This window comes from Cynocephalus volans, chromosome 8 (assembly GCF_027409185.1).
Source record: "Cynocephalus volans isolate mCynVol1 chromosome 8, mCynVol1.pri, whole genome shotgun sequence".
Classification (NCBI taxonomy): Eukaryota; Metazoa; Chordata; class Mammalia; order Dermoptera; family Cynocephalidae; genus Cynocephalus; species Cynocephalus volans.
This window is the reverse complement of record NC_084467.1, coordinates 43,272,711-43,289,568: the sequence shown is the minus strand read 5'-3', so window position 1 is coordinate 43,289,568 and position 16,858 is coordinate 43,272,711. Positions and strand designations below refer to the sequence as shown.

Sequence of the window (16,858 nt, the reverse complement as noted above, 5' to 3'; positions counted from 1 at the left end):
TTCCATCAGTAAAGGATGGAGTTCTCTCATATTTACCAATATGTAATACCGTCACTTTAAAATTTATGTCCTCCTAAAACTTTTTTTCAATTTGAAAAGCACTTTTTTAGGGCTTATTATATGCCTGATACGAAGAGCATTACAAATAATAATTCATTGAAGTCTCACGATATCAGTAAAAGGTATATTATTATCCCTATTTTATATGGAATATAAACCATAGCATAGAGAGGATACACAAACTGTTCAAGTGGAGCAGCTGGGATTCAAACTCATTCTGGATCCAGAATCCATGCTCTTCAAGATTATGCAACAATGAGCTGGCCGGTTAGCTCAGCTGGTTAGAGAGCAGCCTTATAAACACCAAGGTCATGGGTTCAGATTCCTATACTGGCCAGTTAACAACAACAACAAAAAAGATTATACAATGCTGCTCTCATTATTATTTTAAAACCTTATATCTTGGAAAAATTTTCAGAATGAAAATGGAGTCATTTATGTTTAAGAAAAAACTCTGACAAATAGAGCCAGGGAAGGCCATGAAAGGAAGAGTTTTCATGCACATATGCCTGATAACAACAACTGTATCAAAAGGACTCTGCAAAACCACAATTTTGCACAAAGGCCATTACAACCTTATACAAAAAAATACTTCTGCAAGGACATCTGCCCAGCAACTGCCTGTCCAACCTCAGATTGCACCACCCTTGTTATTGATCCTTGCCAAAGATAATTATCCCCAATTATGTAATCCTCCATCATTTTTCCTTTAAAAACCGTTGTCTCCCTTTACCTTCCTGAATACTCACATAGTTTACTATGGCATGTGTATTCCCATTGCAATGTTATATTCATGAATAAACATAATTTTCTTTTAGAGGGCCTATCTTTGTTATTTAAGTTGAGAATCTTAATCACAGATTAACTGGTTAGATTTACCTAAAGATTAATTTATAGGGATTATTGCACAGCACAGTAGAGAGGTAGCTAGATAAAAAAATCTTACATATAGTGAAAATACTAAACCACGCAACCATTAAAAATTACACATTAGAAAAATCATTCAGTAATTCACAGTTATTTATCAGGCACCTAGTATGTGGCAGGCAATTGTAGGGTACTGAGGATACAGTGGTTTTTTGGACTGAATGTCTGGTTGCTCTCCCCCGCAAAATAATATGTTGAAGCCCTAGCTGCCATGGTGGCTTTATTTAGCGACAGGGCCTTTAAGGAAGTAATTAAGATTAAATGAGGTCATAAGGGTGGGGCCCTGATTCAATAGGATCAGCATCCTTATAAGAAGAGACATCCTTATAAAAAGAGACACCAGGGAGTGGCCCTCCAGCCTGTCCATGCTCTCTCTCTGTGCACATGCACTGAGGAAAGGCTATGTGAAGATACAGCAAGGAGGCTGTCTAAAGGCCAGGAGAAGAGCTCTCACCAGAAACTGAATAGGCCAGAACCCTGGTCTTGGACTTCTAGCCTCCAGAACTGTGAGAAAATAAATTTGTTCTTTAAGCCACTCAATCTCTGGTATTTTTTTTACGGCAGCCCAAGCAACTAACATAAGTGGTAAGACGGACAAAATCCTCATGGAGATAGTAATCTAGTGTAGAGAGACAATAGGTAAAATATATATATATAGTGTAAATTTTGTTAGTGATAAAAGGCCATGAAGAAAAGGAAACGAGTGGGAGGTACAGGTTATTTCAGATAAGTCAGAAAGGTCTTTTCAAAGACATTTCATGTGACAGAAATTTGAATAAAGTGAGGGAGTAAGCCTGGTGATAACTGTGGGAAATACCTTATAGGTGGAGGGAAAAACAAGTTAAAATCCCTGGCTGATTAGCTCAAGTTGGTTGGAGTGTGGCGCTGATAACACCAAGGCCCAGGGTTCAATCCCTCCACCGGCAAGCCACACACACACAACCTTGGCTTGTCAAAGAAAATAGGCCAATGTTATAGAAAATAAGCCAATGTTATTGGAATAGTGTAAGCAAGGACAGGAGATGAGCTGAGAAAGCAGTGATGGCTCAAATGATCTAAATTATGGTGAGTAGTTTAGATTATATCCCAAATGAGATTCATTAGGGGGATTTGGGCAGACAAGTAACATGGTCTGAGTTAAAGGCTTAAAGACACAAATGGAGTTTATATAGGTATAAATATAGTTGAGGGTCGTATTTGTACATAAAAAGCCTCAACAATAAAACTTGCTTCTGGAATATGTGAAAAGTCAAACTCCATTTGCTTGATCCAAGTTACCTATTTGGAAGCACCTTGAAATGTGCTCAAGCTGAGCTAAAATATCTAGATAGCAGGTACACACCAAATTGTACAGAGTGCTAGAAAAGAGCTTTAGTAATTTGAACTGTAACACATTTCAAAGACAGAGAACACCAAAAATGTTCTAGGTAAGTGGCTAAAAGGAGCTACTGAAATAGGCTAGGCTGCCCTACTGTATAACTATCTAAAATTCTGAATGATTTTCAAAGATACCCGAACTGGCCTAAACACTATCAGCTCTCATACTTTCTCAATCTTCTAGAGAAGGCAGTGTGAATGCCCTAAAATACCTACTCATTCACACAGGACATGGTGTAGTTTACCAGTTATCTGTACACAGGCTTTTGGGTAACTGTAGGTGCCCTCACCCATGTAATTTTATGGCCAAGAAAAAAACAAACCCTTATCCCCCTTTCATGCCTCCAACCCTATCTTTCCTTCTTCTTAGCTTTATAATGTATTCTGATCCACAAAAGTAAATGGAAAATGTAGACACATATATAGGAAATTAGGCATAGTGGTCAAGAAAATTATCTAGAAAGCAAACACAAGCCCTAAGTTCTGAAACTTTAAGTATAATATTGAATCTGGCCTCAAAGAAAATGGCATTGTCCCCCTTAACTTACAAGCTGAAAATCCAAATAGAAATGGATTGTCCTATGCTACTGTCTTATTAACAATGCTAGGTAAAAAGTCTCTAAGATTGGGCAAGCAAATATGTGCAATTAAATAAGTGAAACAGACCAGTAATTAAAAACTCATACAAATATTTCCAAACTTGGCTCCTGAGCTGTCCACCACTCTCTTCTAGCCAAGGCTAGAAATACAGTCAAGAAGAAATTTAAAAAAAAAAAATTTTTTTTTCTTTTTTAAATTCTTATTCTCAAACAATAAAATTCTTGTTTCTGAAAATTTCAGGCAACATATTAGGTTGAATACACGAAAATTGTTCAGAAAAGCAGACAATATACATGAAATTTTTAACCCACAATAATTCAAAATATATTTTGTTTTATGAATAAAGGACAGCAGTTAAAGTTCATTAATGTAGTTCAGACTAGAAAAAAATCTATAAAAAGCACAATTTTAAAAAACGTATCTCTATTATACCCTTCATTATGGATAAGAAAAATAAATACCAAAACTTAATTCTCTTATTTTCTAAGAAAAACTTTTTTTGAATTTTTATTTTAATTCAGACCTTGTAATTGCACATACAGGGAACAATCTAATGTTTTGGTACATACATAGGCTGTATAATAATTGGGTCAGGGTAGTTCACATATCAATCACCTCGTGGATTTATCATTTCTTTGTGGTAAAAATATTCAAAAGGCTCCCCTGTAGCTATTATGTAATATATTATGTAATATATGTTAACCACAGTTACCTTACTGTTCAAGAGAACATCAGAACTTATTCCTCCTATCTAATTATAATTTTGTATCCATTGGCCAGCCTTTCCTGTCTCTCCACCCCCAGTCTCTGGTCACCACTGTTCTATTCTCTGCCTCTATAACGTCAACTTTTTTTTCCTTAGATTCCATATATGACTGAGGTCATAGGAAAACTTTGGTAAAATTTGTCCCTGTTCCAAGAAGCAATAATGGATAAAATGGAAGGAGTGAATCATTCAAACATGCTCCTCCCCTTCCCAGCTACCACCCAAAATTACATTACCAGAAACAAGAAACAGGCAAATGTGGGTAAGAGAACATCCAAACACAATACTATCAGAAAGCCCACAATACAGTTTACTGAACAAAGGTAATAATTTACAGAACAGACTGTTTTTGGCTATTAAAGAAAAACGCCATTATAATTTTTAAATCACATTACATGAAGGTAATCAAAAGTAAAATTTACTTACTTTAGCAATCTGCAGCAACACAATGCAGTGTTTAATTGATTCTACCATGCTCTATAAAAACAAAACACTTATTTTAGGATCTTGTCTCAAATAAAATGGTCATATGACGCTAAAACTGAAAACATAAAAATCCATTCAAATGTGCAAGGTTTAAGTCTCACTGTACAAGAAATATTCTCTCTGGATATCCAGTGAGTTCTAATAGGCCGACAGTGTCAAATGAAGTTATTCATTAGCAATTCTATGAATTGTTAAGGAATGCCAAAACATGAATTTATACTGAATAATATCTAAAAGACTTGTCAACACTTGCAAGAGATATGAGTCCGATTAACCTTCCAATTCTTGGATCAACGGCAACAGCCCCAGTGTAAACTCCTAAGACATCTACTTCAGACTTTTATGGAAGTGTGGAGGGAAAGGGATCCTATCAAAATACTGGTAAACCTCAAACACTATTTTGCCTGTTTTTAAAATGCCTGTATCAAGGGCTGGGTGGTTAGCTCAGTTGGTTGTAGCACAGCCTTGTATTACCAAGGTCATGGGTTCAGATCCCCAAACTGGCCAGCCACCAAAAAAAAAAAAAAAAAAAAAGCCTTAATCAAGATACAAATCTCATTAGTAGCCCACTATATAATGTCAGAAGGCCAGTACATCAGAAAACCTGAATCACAATGTATTTTAATATAAGGATGCAGATGTTGTGCATAGATGCAGATGTTGTGCATAGATGACATCTTTTATCCAAGACTTTCAGACAAGACCAGAAAGATATTAAATGGTGCACGAAGTCACTTTCAATTAGAGGGATTATTCTATTAGGTTAAATTCCTTTGTAAAATAATACAATTCCTAAACATCCCCATAAAAATTCATGAAAACTAAATCTCAATTGTTTTTATCAACAGTAGCAGCTTAAAATAGAAATAACATTTTAAAGCACTTTCTAATAAGTCAGAATTCATCAAACATAACTTACGTTCGTAGTCTCTTTGAGAGTTTCAATTTTCTGTGAAAAATAATAAGTTTAAATAATCAGAAGCACAAAGAGGTATCATCATTGTTTTTTAATAGTCATTGAAAGAATTTTACTAAAATGTACTCATTATTCTAAGCGAATGCAATGAAGTTGGGAAGGGAGTACTTTTTGTTAAATTTTGGTTTTTAACTAAGTCTAATATTTAAATAAAAATTCCAGGTATTTTATATTAAGCCCTCTTAGGCAAAATTTATGTGATTCAAATCAAGATTTCTGAGAATAACATAAACATTCCTTACCTGAAAACAAAACGGTCTTTTCTACAGATTTCACTATGTGACTTAAAAATGTTTACTTTAGAATCACGTTAACTTAACTTTTCCTAAGTTGCTTAAAAATTACATGGAACTAAATCCCAAAACTAAAAATGGAAGGTGAGTGAGAATATGAGTTATACTACTACCAAGTATAAAAGAGCCAAATGCAAGGCTATCGTCAACAGAAAAATGAAAAAATAAAGAATGCTGCATCAAGAAATCTAGCCAAGGAGAGGAAAAATGTTAATTAGAAAAAAGAAAACAATACCAAACTACAGAGTTGATGCCAGAAATTCAAGGGGGAAAAACAGTAGAACTAAAATTAAACCAGCACTTGTTTCCTCATATGTTTATTTTTGTTTATTCTGAAAATTCTTACTGACTGATTTATTCATACCTGAAGTGATCACATATAAATTTAATAAAATCACTTTCTACCTTCAACATATGATACTTCAAACAAATGAACTTACTCCTAGGAATGTGGCACTTTACAAAGAGGGTATTATGTTTAAAATGTTGTACATCAGCTTTTTGTTTAAAATGAAACTATTACACAAAATCACCAGAAAACTACCCTTGAAGTCCATATGACAGTACTATTATAATAGATTGATAATACTATTGTAATAGTAAAAACACTACAGTACTCTTAAAAAAAAAAAAAAAAAGATGATAAACATAAAAGTCACACCAAGAAACAAGCAAACAAAGAAAAACACTTAGATTATTTCTCCAAAAGGCTCTTGGATTTAAAAACTTTAAAAGTCTAAATCACAGTGATAGAAATTACCTTTCTCTGTTCATCATCTTTGCAGTTTTGAAGCTTATCATCAAAAAGCTATAGGATTTAAAAAATATAGTATCAAGCCACTTTACTCCATTGTGTACATTTACTAAACACAGAAAAGCAAACTTTAATTCTTAAACACATTTCCTCAAGAGATGATTTATATGTATTTTCAAGACAAAATATATTTTTCAAGGCACTGTACCACGTCAAATTCTGTTGTGTGAACGATTTTAAAGACTCAAGATCAATCACTGTGGAAGAATTAGAAGTAAAAGAAAACATGATTTTTTAAGAACTTAAAATTATCACTTAAACTCAAAGTTTTTCTGCTTTGTCTTCCAAATTTATCAATAGTCCTTTTTCTTGCTGGGACCTCTGCTTTTAATTAAATTTAAAGTAGGAATTGAAGGAGACAACTTATTTCAGTAATGATAAAAGAAGCAGAGAAACCACCTTCCCTACATGCCCCCCCAAATGAAAAAACAAGGTCTTAGAAATCAAGCCACTAAAATTTTGCAAGTTTCACAGAAATCTTAAACAGAATATGAACCTAATCTTGCCTTATTTTCTTCTAATTATGTCTAGAAATGTATCTTTTTCTTAATGATCAAAAAAATAATTACACTTGTATGAATATGCTATTCACCAATTAGAGATAAAGATCACTGAATAAGTCACTTAGATATTTGAATAAGTCAGCTTTAAAAAGTGCTGAAGAACCACGAGGGATGTAAATCAATATCGAGTAACTTTTAAACTCAAAACATCAAGCTCAATAACATTTACTATTCTATATCAATTCAATATATAAACTAATGCCATACCTTCAATTGTTCTATCAAGATTTGTAGGTAAGCGTCAGCCTCTGTAAGTTTCTTATCAAAGTCTTGGACACTAGGAACAAATCCTGAATCCAAACCCTAGAGAAAAAGAAAATTTGCAATAAATCTAGCAGTACCCAAGCAATGTACACAAAATACTTCATCCTTCATACATGAAAATATTCAATTTAAAAAATAGAAACAGTACTTTTACACAAATAATAGTTCTATTTAAATTATTTAAATTCTCCAACACTACTCCCTTCTCATCAATTACAAGTGCTGCTGGTCAAATTAGGATTTACCCTGCTCTTTGGAATCACTTTCTTCTCTCCCCAAGACACCATAATTGGCTCCCAAACAGCAACAATAATTTAGCTAAAGAAACATAAACAAAAACCACCTAAATTACCTATTTTCCCCCTACATTTTAATCAGTTCATTCCCCTATTCCTTTAATCTGAACTTTATATTCTCACTGCTTAGTTCTCCCATTTCTTAACCCATCCCACCAGCTCTGAAGTCTTCCTCCCTCCTCCTTTATTAAAAAAAGAAAGAACATCAAAATTCTCACCTCTTCTAAGAAGATGCCCCTCTCTCTAAGTGAATGTGATAACACTTCTCTCCTAATCAAGTTCCCTACTCACTTTCACCACTGGCATGAACACCACACTCTGGACACAGTATAAATGTTTATTTATTTAGAGGGCCCACTTAGTTCTCAGTTTAAAAGTCCAGCATTTGCATGTCCTACATTTTGTACACTTAAAACATGAATCTCCAAGAGCATGAAATTCCTGTTTTAATTTTACCCAAAAGAAACTTTTGAGTTCTTAATAATCTCTGGCTTAAAAAACACATCAATCCTGTGTGTAAAAGACAAAACAGCTGGAGACAGCAAGACTACCAGCTTGCCACATATGCATGCCCAGTTGTCATGCAGTTAAGCAGAGGGAAAAAGGATCAGGAAACACTGTCCGAATCCCAACCCAACCACAAAACTCTGTACTAAAACAGTTAAGATACACTGTTTCAACATAACCCACCTCAAAGTTAACATTCATTTATTACATCTTGCCTGCCTTTAAACAAAACATGCTGATCATTTTCACGTTCCTCATTAAATTGAACCCAATGTTCATTTTATATTACAGCAACACCTCATCTTTGCATACATAACACTTCGTAATTATGAAAGTATTTTCACAGTCATGATCTCAAAACACCAAATTAAGATGGTATGGTATTATGGGAATAACAATGGGTTGGCAAAACACCAAATTAAGATGGTATGGTATTATGGAAAAAACAATGGGTTGGCAAAATTAGAAACAATGGGTTTCTAATTCCATCTCAGCCACCATGGCTCTCTACACTTCTGTTTTCTTACCTGCCAAATACAGGTGTCCTTCTATTACTATTAGCGTGACAGCTACTACCTCCTATAAAGACAATGATTACTATCAATTACTACTATTAGTATTGTTGCTCTTCCCAAACTAAAATTCAAATTCTGAATCAAAACATTAAAAACCTAAGTCCTAGTAAGACAACAGGAAAAATCAAAGGCAAAAAATCTGCCTTACTTTTTTTTTTTTACATTCACATAAACTGCTTGACAAGAGTATTAAAAAAAAACCCTTCCCAATGAGAGAATATCATGTATAAAAACAAAGTTTAAGAAAGAAAAATCATAGTTCCTCATCAGAAAAAAGTAAAGCTTCTAAAATTGTCACAGCTAAAACAAAAAAAGAAAGAAAAAGAATAAACAATGTATACAAAATCCAAATATTATTTATAAAATTGCAATTAAACAGCTTCGTTTTTATTTTATGTTTTACTCACCACTATACTAACAAGGAACAGTTTCATTTTTAAAGATAACCCAAAGAACTTCCTATCGGAAACATTTAATATGTAGAGTATGATAACAAAAGCAGAAAAAAAGGAAGGACAAATACATCATATTTCACAGACACTATAGTAGTGAACTATGAAAGAAAGAGGCAATTTCCTTTTTTTTTTTTTTTTTTTTTTAAAGATGACCGGTAAGGGAATCTTAACCCTTGACTTGGTGTTGTCCGCACCACGCTCAGCCAGTGAGCGAACCGGCCATCCGTATATGGGATCCGAACCCGGGGCCTTGGTGTTATCAGCACCGCACTCTCCCGAGTGAGCCACGGGCCGGCCCAAGAGGCAATTTCCTTCCACGTTACTATCCCAAATAAAAATGAACTGCTTGGCTTGGTTTTGCTGGGGTTTTTTTGGTTGTTTGTTTGTTTTTTTCTTGTCTTGTTTCACAGAGCAATCTAACATAATTATCAATAATTTAAATATCAAGACCCACTTAAAATCAGCTAAATACATTGTTTTTGCTAAATATTTGAAAAGGTCAATGGCACATTCATAAATAAAAAGTGAAGCATCTATGTGAGAAGGGAGAAGTTATCTTTGAGGATTTTTCTTCTTCTGAATCCATTTAGAACTACGATTGTAAAAATCTAACTATACTTTTGAACAAATCACCATTGGATTAAAAATCTTACAGTGAATAAATGGAAACAAATTAGATTTAAATTACTGCAATCTGAACCCCACCTAAATTAATTCTTCAAAAACAACCCTTTAATATCGACAAAATAAAATTAAGGGGGAAAAAAAAAAAGAAAAGAAAAGAAAAGAAAAGAAAGGTTGAATGGCATAGGTATTGTGAAGGAGGAAGATACACTGATTTGTGGCCAGATGTTGGAGTGAGACAGTGATGCCCAGATTTTGAGCCTGGGTGGCAGGAATAATGTTGGCATTGATAATAGCAAATGTAAGTTGAATCCTAGTTTTCTGAATCTAGAGAAACATTAAAACTGATGCTGTACTTTGAAAAAAAACCAAAAAAAAAAAAAAAAACCCTTTAATTCGGCTAGAATCATATGAATCTCACCTTGGCTGTCTTCTTAGACTTGCCTCGATAGTCTTCTACAACTTTCCTTTGTCCTTAGAACAAACTCCATACTTCACAACATCCAAGCCAAAGATCTACTCACCAATCCACTTTTCTTTAGATAACATATAGTGGGAAATTTATGATAGTTATCAGCTTAAAATCCCAGAACTGGCCTAACCTCCCTTGCACAGTAATCCACAAATATTAGGTGTACTTAAAAAGAAAATCTATGTATAGCAGAAAAGTGTTTTCTCAAATCTAGTAAGAATGTACTAGAAGAAAGTACCATAAGTTTCACTATATATTGTGATTTACAATACATCACAACTCACCTAGTCCAACCTCTCAGTAACAGACATTACTTTTATAACACCTTTGAAACACCTAGTCTTTGCTTGAATATCTCATGAGATGAGGAACCCATTACATCCTAATGCAGGCCATTTCAAAAAACTCTCCAAGTATTAACTGTTTCTCTTTCCATTCAATATTTAGAACACTGAGGCACTATGCTTACTCACATTAATCCTTTTTAATGGAGTTTTGTTTTTAAACAGGACTGAAAATATAGTCCATTACCATACTGAGGGTGGTCTGTCTTCCTCTGAAAAGAACTGAGAACATGGCAGACCCTAGAAGACACAGCGTGACTTCATACTTCTTACAGTAGCTCTTGAGAACAACTAGGTTGGGAGTCAAGCAGATTCTGGTAATCTGTACTTATCCTATCTAACATTTATCACATTTTACCATAATTAAATATTGAATTGATCGACTTCTGAAGGGTTGGTTGTAAACTCCATGAGGGCAGGACATGTGCCATTCATTCATAACTATACCCTCCAGGGATAGCTCAGTGTTGAATGAATGCATGTGGCACTGCCTGCAGTATCTGGCAACTGCTGATGCCATGGTACTAGTCTTCCTTATGACCTCTTCTCCCTAAATTTCTCTTGCCTTTGTTCTCTTTTCGCTTGACCTCACTCCCTTTCTTCATGTCTTCTTTTCCTTCTCTTTTGTCTATGGCCTTCATGTTGTATTGTTGGCAATCAGGACCAAAGAGGTTGCTGCTCCCTAATTTACTATATTGATGTGCAATGGTTCTATAACTTGGTGATTTCTGTATGAATTTATTTAAAGTTTAAATTAAACACAACAATTACAGAGAAATAAAAACAAAATGTTCTGTGACGTAACAAGAAATTAAATTAGAAGAATCTCAGAAATTAAACCTCAATTAACGGTAAATATTAGAAATCTACATAAAGTAAAAAAAACACTTATGTGTAAATATGCTAAAACCAAAACAGTCTAGTTTTCAAGAGTACTTTGCTAATAAAGAAAGCTACAGATACATAAAGTCAAAGAGAGTAACACATATTCTGTATCAGCCAGGATCTACTTATCCAGTTAAATAGAGAGAGAGAGGAATAACAAAAATATATTTAAGGGGAATTTCTAAAATAATATCTAGACTGGTAGAAGAGTATCAAACTGCCTCAAAACCATGTATCAGTATTTCCTACTATCTCATACTTATGGTGAATAGCACCACTTTTCTCAGAAAGCACTTAAAAGTTAACAAATGTCAGCAAAATTGAATCAATTATTATTAATGACTTCAGTTGGGACATTAAACACTATTTATACTTTACACATTCACATAACTGAATGTTTCTCTTAAAAAGAAGAGTACTGCATGGGAAGCCCTTAAAACTGTCAGAAGTACATATGAATTGTAGTCACCTCGGAGACACACTCCCTTAGTAAAACAGTATAGGAGGCAATTTTTGAGGCTTTTAATGTAATTTCTGCTGACAGAGAAAAAGTACTGAATAGGAGAGGAAAAGGTGATTTAAGGTCTATTTGAGATCAGAATCAGGAAATTAAGAAATTTATGGGTGACTTGAGAAACTGAGAATAACTGAGAACAGGAAGGCTGAGTAATAACATTGTAAAAAGAAATTCACAAATGAGTAATTATTTTCATATAAAATCTTATTTCACAGTGAAAACTTAAAAGGACTAGGCGCTCTTTATGAAGTACTTTCTCTTATACAGAACAAAATAGTATATAATAAAAATGTTTCAAAAAGAGAATAGGAAAATATATTAGAAATAAACTATTCCATGTAAGTCTCATAGAAAAGTTCAGAGTAACAAGAAAACAGGATGTTATCAGTAATAGAACTGTAAAAGAGGATAGCTTAAAATTCTAGCAAAGGAAAAACACCAAAGAAAACAAGCCTCTTAATGAAACATAAATGGCATGAATCTGTACAAAAGTAGATGATTTTTAAAAATTAGCAAAACACATACCCTATAATTAATGAAAACTCTGCAGAAATGTCAGTTTGATTAAAATATGAGCGTATTGGAAAGTTTATGTTCACAATTAGCAATTTGAGGTGACATGCATCACAGATAAGCTTTCATCCAATGAAAGAAGTATACAGCATACTTACAATTGAATCACTTACAATTATTTTTGAAAATTCAAGAACTGGAGAGATACCAGAAGACTGGAAAAAAGCAAGTGTGGTACTGATCTTCCAGAAAAGTAAGGAAAAGAGAGAATAGAAAGTTACCATGCTGTGAGTCTGACATCAATAACCAAGCAAAGGAATAATTAAGAGAAAAATCTGTAACTATACAGAGGAAATGTAGATAGGTGAACAGCAAGTGGCAGGCTAAAAAACCAACCAAACAAACATATGCCAAACTTAAAGGCTTTCCTGTCCCTTAGAAATTTAAGTTAGTAAATTAAGTTTTTAGAGAAATGACACCATCTTGTCTCCCTACCACATGACTTAAAAGTTGGTTTAAGGGCTGGCCCGTGGCTCACTTGGGAGAGTGTGGTGCTGATAACACCAAGGCCCCGGGTTCGGATCCCTATATAGGGATGGCCGGTTAGCTCAATTGGGAGAGTGTGGTGCTGACAACACCAAGTCAAGGGTTAAGATCCCCTTACCAGTCATCTTAAAAAAAAAAAAAAAAAGTTGGTTTAATGATTTTTTAAAAGTATATTAAAGAAACCAGGAATATTAATAAGACTGTGATTTTATGTAAAGCATACTAATCTGTGATATCCTTTGATTATTGAAAATTTGGTAACATTTATAATCCCTGTTGTCTCTGTGGTTTATCCCCTTCCACTAAAGGAAGAACAGGACTTAGAGGTACAGAAAAGTTCTAAGAGTCAGAATTTCCACCTATTTTTAATCCTAAAGAATATTCCACTATTGATTCATTTGGAGTAAAGATTATCAATTCAAAAATGTCCATAAAATTGATCCTAGTGTTAAACTTTTCTTCCACTGTACCTTTGGAAAGATATTTTCCATTTAAGTCAATGTCCGGATAACCTAAGGCTCTAAAATAGGTTCTCTTTTATCAACATGGTAGCTATAGCTATCTTACCAGCAACTGCTAGGTACCCCAAGAATGCCCTAAAAGGTAAGTCCTTTTTCCATAGTTTTAAGCGAGCAGTTCTAATATACCATAAATTCACCGTGGATGTAGAATATTAAACATTTTTTTAGAATATTAGGTACTCTGCGACACTTTGCAAGTTCTCTCACTTCACCATCACAACATAGTAAGATGAACAGATATTAACCCTATTTTATAGGTGCTTACCCAAATCATCCAGCTGGATATGTTTTTATTTAACTGAATTCTGACCTAGTCCTCTGACTTCAAATCCATTATATCTTCCTATTAACTCACAATGATATTTGAAAAGAGTTCATGACATAAGGGCACTAAAATGTACTCAAACAATTCCTTGAAGGTGCTTGATGCAGTGACAATGAGCACAAGCTTTAAGGATTTACCTAGTTTTAGATCCTGAATCTGCAACTTCCTAATGAATTATCTGTGCGTGTGATCTAGCCAAGTTACTTTCTCTGCATCCATTTTCACACCTATAAGATGGGTATAATAATAAACCACTCAAAGCTGTTGGATAGAGAAATGAAATAATATGTGTAAAGTTAACACCACAGCAGTTGTTCTATTTCTCCTTTAAAATTTGGAGCCTTAATCAGGATTCACCACTATATCCCCAGACCATACACAGTGCTTAACATATAGAAGGCACTCAATGTATATTTAATGAATAAAAACAAAATGAATGAATAACTAGATAATACTATAAACCATATGCAATTTTCACAAAGTTGTATAATCTAGAAAAGGACATAAGCATAAGTTAAATCGTATTTAACAATCCTTTAAAGAAGAGGGAAAAAGTTGATGAACTCTGAAGATAATAGAGAATGATAATTTTAAAAGGTATAAGCAAAAAACAAAACAAGCAGTAAAATACAGTGTGGAAAAAAGATCAGAAAAAAAGTTCCAATATGAAATGTTTAGAAAAGTATTGGGTATTATGCTTGAACCACAAAAGGTAAATTGTACTTAATTATTACCTTGGTAACAAAGAGTCAGATGATATAAAGAAAACCTTTTTTTCCCATAAAAGAACCTAATTTTGAACATATATTTGTTCTTTTAAAAACCGGAATTGGTTTTATGTTTAAATTTACAAAGAAAATAGTTTATGCATAATTTAAAGTTTCTGTTAAAAACAAAACCAAAACCAAAAAAAGGAACCACAAAACAAATCTCAATTGCTCACATATATTGTGAAAGAAATGAGCTGCTTTGCCAAACAGGAATCAGGTACAAACACCAGTGCTAAAATTCATGAACTTCAATCATAACTCTCAGTTTAACTCCTTACTCTTCATGATCTCTTCTTCTAATACTGACACTCTTATGTAACTCTTTGACTTACAGAACAAAACACTAATACTATTCATTTCATAAAGTGATTTGGTCATTTGAACAAATTAACAATAAAAGTCTGCAATTTGTACCATTTTCTTCTATTTAAGTCACTGATAGCTTGTCTTTCCAAAAGACTCTCTCAATTTATTCAATAAAGCCATATAAAAAGTTACTAAATAAAATTAACCAAAACAAACAAAAACCTGAAGTATGTAAATAGGGTGAACATATATCTTAATTCGCCTTGGATAGTCTGTTTATGCGTACTGTCTCAGCAAGATTATTATCAGCAGCTTCCTCCACTCTCAAAAGTGCCCCAGTTTAGACAATAAATTATATGGTCACCATCTCTATAAAGGATGTAACTAGCATTTTTAAGATATAAATGTCAAGTAAGGCCTATAAAATTGCCTCAGAGGATTCAGAATGCAGCAAGTTACCTTTCTGAAAAAAACAAAAATGAAACATGAATTTACAGGCCTGAATGCAAACTACAGAAATGTAACAGACACCAGAATTCAAGTCAATTAATGTTAACTGAGTGCTTACCTTATGGCTAGATTAAGTAGAGACATGAATAATATTGAAGTTGCATTTTAAAAGATTATTTACACACACACACAGATAAGTAGAGACATGAATAATATTGAACTTGCATTTTTAAAAGATCACACACACACACACCCTCTGAAATAAAACCCATGAAACAAAAGCACATGAAAGGCAGTTTACTCCTTGAAAGTGGGATTGATTGAGGAAAGGGCGCATTAGAGACAGCAACTCTCTTAGTTTTTACTTTATACGTTCATGTTATTTCATTATTTTTAAAGTATGTATTTATTTTACAATTTAAATTCAAAAGCTTTATGTAAGAAATATTCAGAAACTTCATGTTATATTTTACAAAAATTTTATAACCGTTTCAGCATACAAAGTCATCAGCATTATTCTTTTAAAATTATCTACAAAATCCTAAAATGTCAAAAGTAAATTTGGAAATGCTGAAGCTGCTCAGATAACCCTTCCAAGCAAAATAAAATGTAGCATAACAAATTTATAACATCGTTTAAAGGTAAAGCACACACTAGCAAAAAAAGCACTTAAAACTTAACAATCACCACTATAATTGAAAAAATGAAATGCTGCGAAGAAAAATGGACAGTAAAACAAAGCAGAATACTCAAGTTTTTTTCCACATCCTTCCTGCCATCATGATCATGACTCAACATTCAAGAAAGCAACCCCACAGAGAACAAAAATACCTACCACACCACACCACCTAACAAAGCACTGTTTGACTATGTGGTGTTGGCAATCAGCCAAAGTTTTTCTTCTGATACTGAAAACAGTGCTTTTTTAGTTGGTCAGGCGACTTGCAACATCCTTCTTAAGAGTCACAGGTTAAGTCATTCCAGGATCAAAATAAACTGAGTGGCTTACTAGAATAGGATGAAAAAAATAAATTCTTCCCTTCCTCAACCTCAGATTATTAACGGCATTTTGAAAAGCCTATTTAGAAAGTCTATTTTAATGATCCACAAAACCCAAAATTTTTAGGTAAGTTTCCTGGAAAATTGCTCTTCGTATAACTAGGAGAAATTCACATTGAACACATAAATCTTTAAACTGAGTATTGTACCAAGTTTTTAAATTAACCGCAGAATTCTCACAGCCCTATACTTGTTGAAAATTTGATTATGAAAGTTTTCCAAAAACAAAACCTGACAAGACTAGATATCTCTGTATAGCAAAATATCACAAACTGACAAATTAACACCCCTGGAGAGATAAATGATAAACTAGTCAGACCAAAAGATGATCAGTACCAAAAGGCTTGTATTTCACACAAACCAAACAAAATAAAACAAAAATAACAACTCCGAATTGAAAAGAATTGACTTTACAATTGGTTTGGCATTTATCTCTTAAAATTATATATGCCAAAGCTGTCTTTGTATATCTGACTTTAGCTGCCAATGAATGTCAAACAGTTAGAAGGAAACCCAGGCTCAGTTTTTGCTAAAGCTATTAAGAGTGTATAAAAAATTACCCTGATT

The 16,858-nt window shown here is 33.5% G+C and overlaps 1 protein-coding gene across 3 annotated transcripts in view; it reads right to left on the bottom strand.

The window, feature by feature from the left end:
• Window positions 1-16,858, bottom strand: part of OSBPL9 (oxysterol binding protein like 9) — a 166,861-nt gene that overhangs the window by 44,042 nt on the left and 105,961 nt on the right. For 2 of the 3 annotated variants that reach the window (XM_063104026.1, XM_063104025.1), the window contains exons 5-8: window positions 7,070-7,165; window positions 6,246-6,293; window positions 5,136-5,165; window positions 4,157-4,207 (exon numbers count right to left, since the gene is read on the bottom strand). In XM_063104026.1, the coding sequence (XP_062960096.1) occupies window positions 4,157-4,207; window positions 5,136-5,165; window positions 6,246-6,293; window positions 7,070-7,165 (225 nt within the window). Of the gene's footprint in view, window positions 1-4,156; window positions 4,208-5,135; window positions 5,166-6,245; window positions 6,294-7,069; window positions 7,166-12,487; window positions 12,557-16,858 lie in introns of all 3 variants that reach the window. The other variant, XM_063104024.1, reaches the window with a different exon arrangement.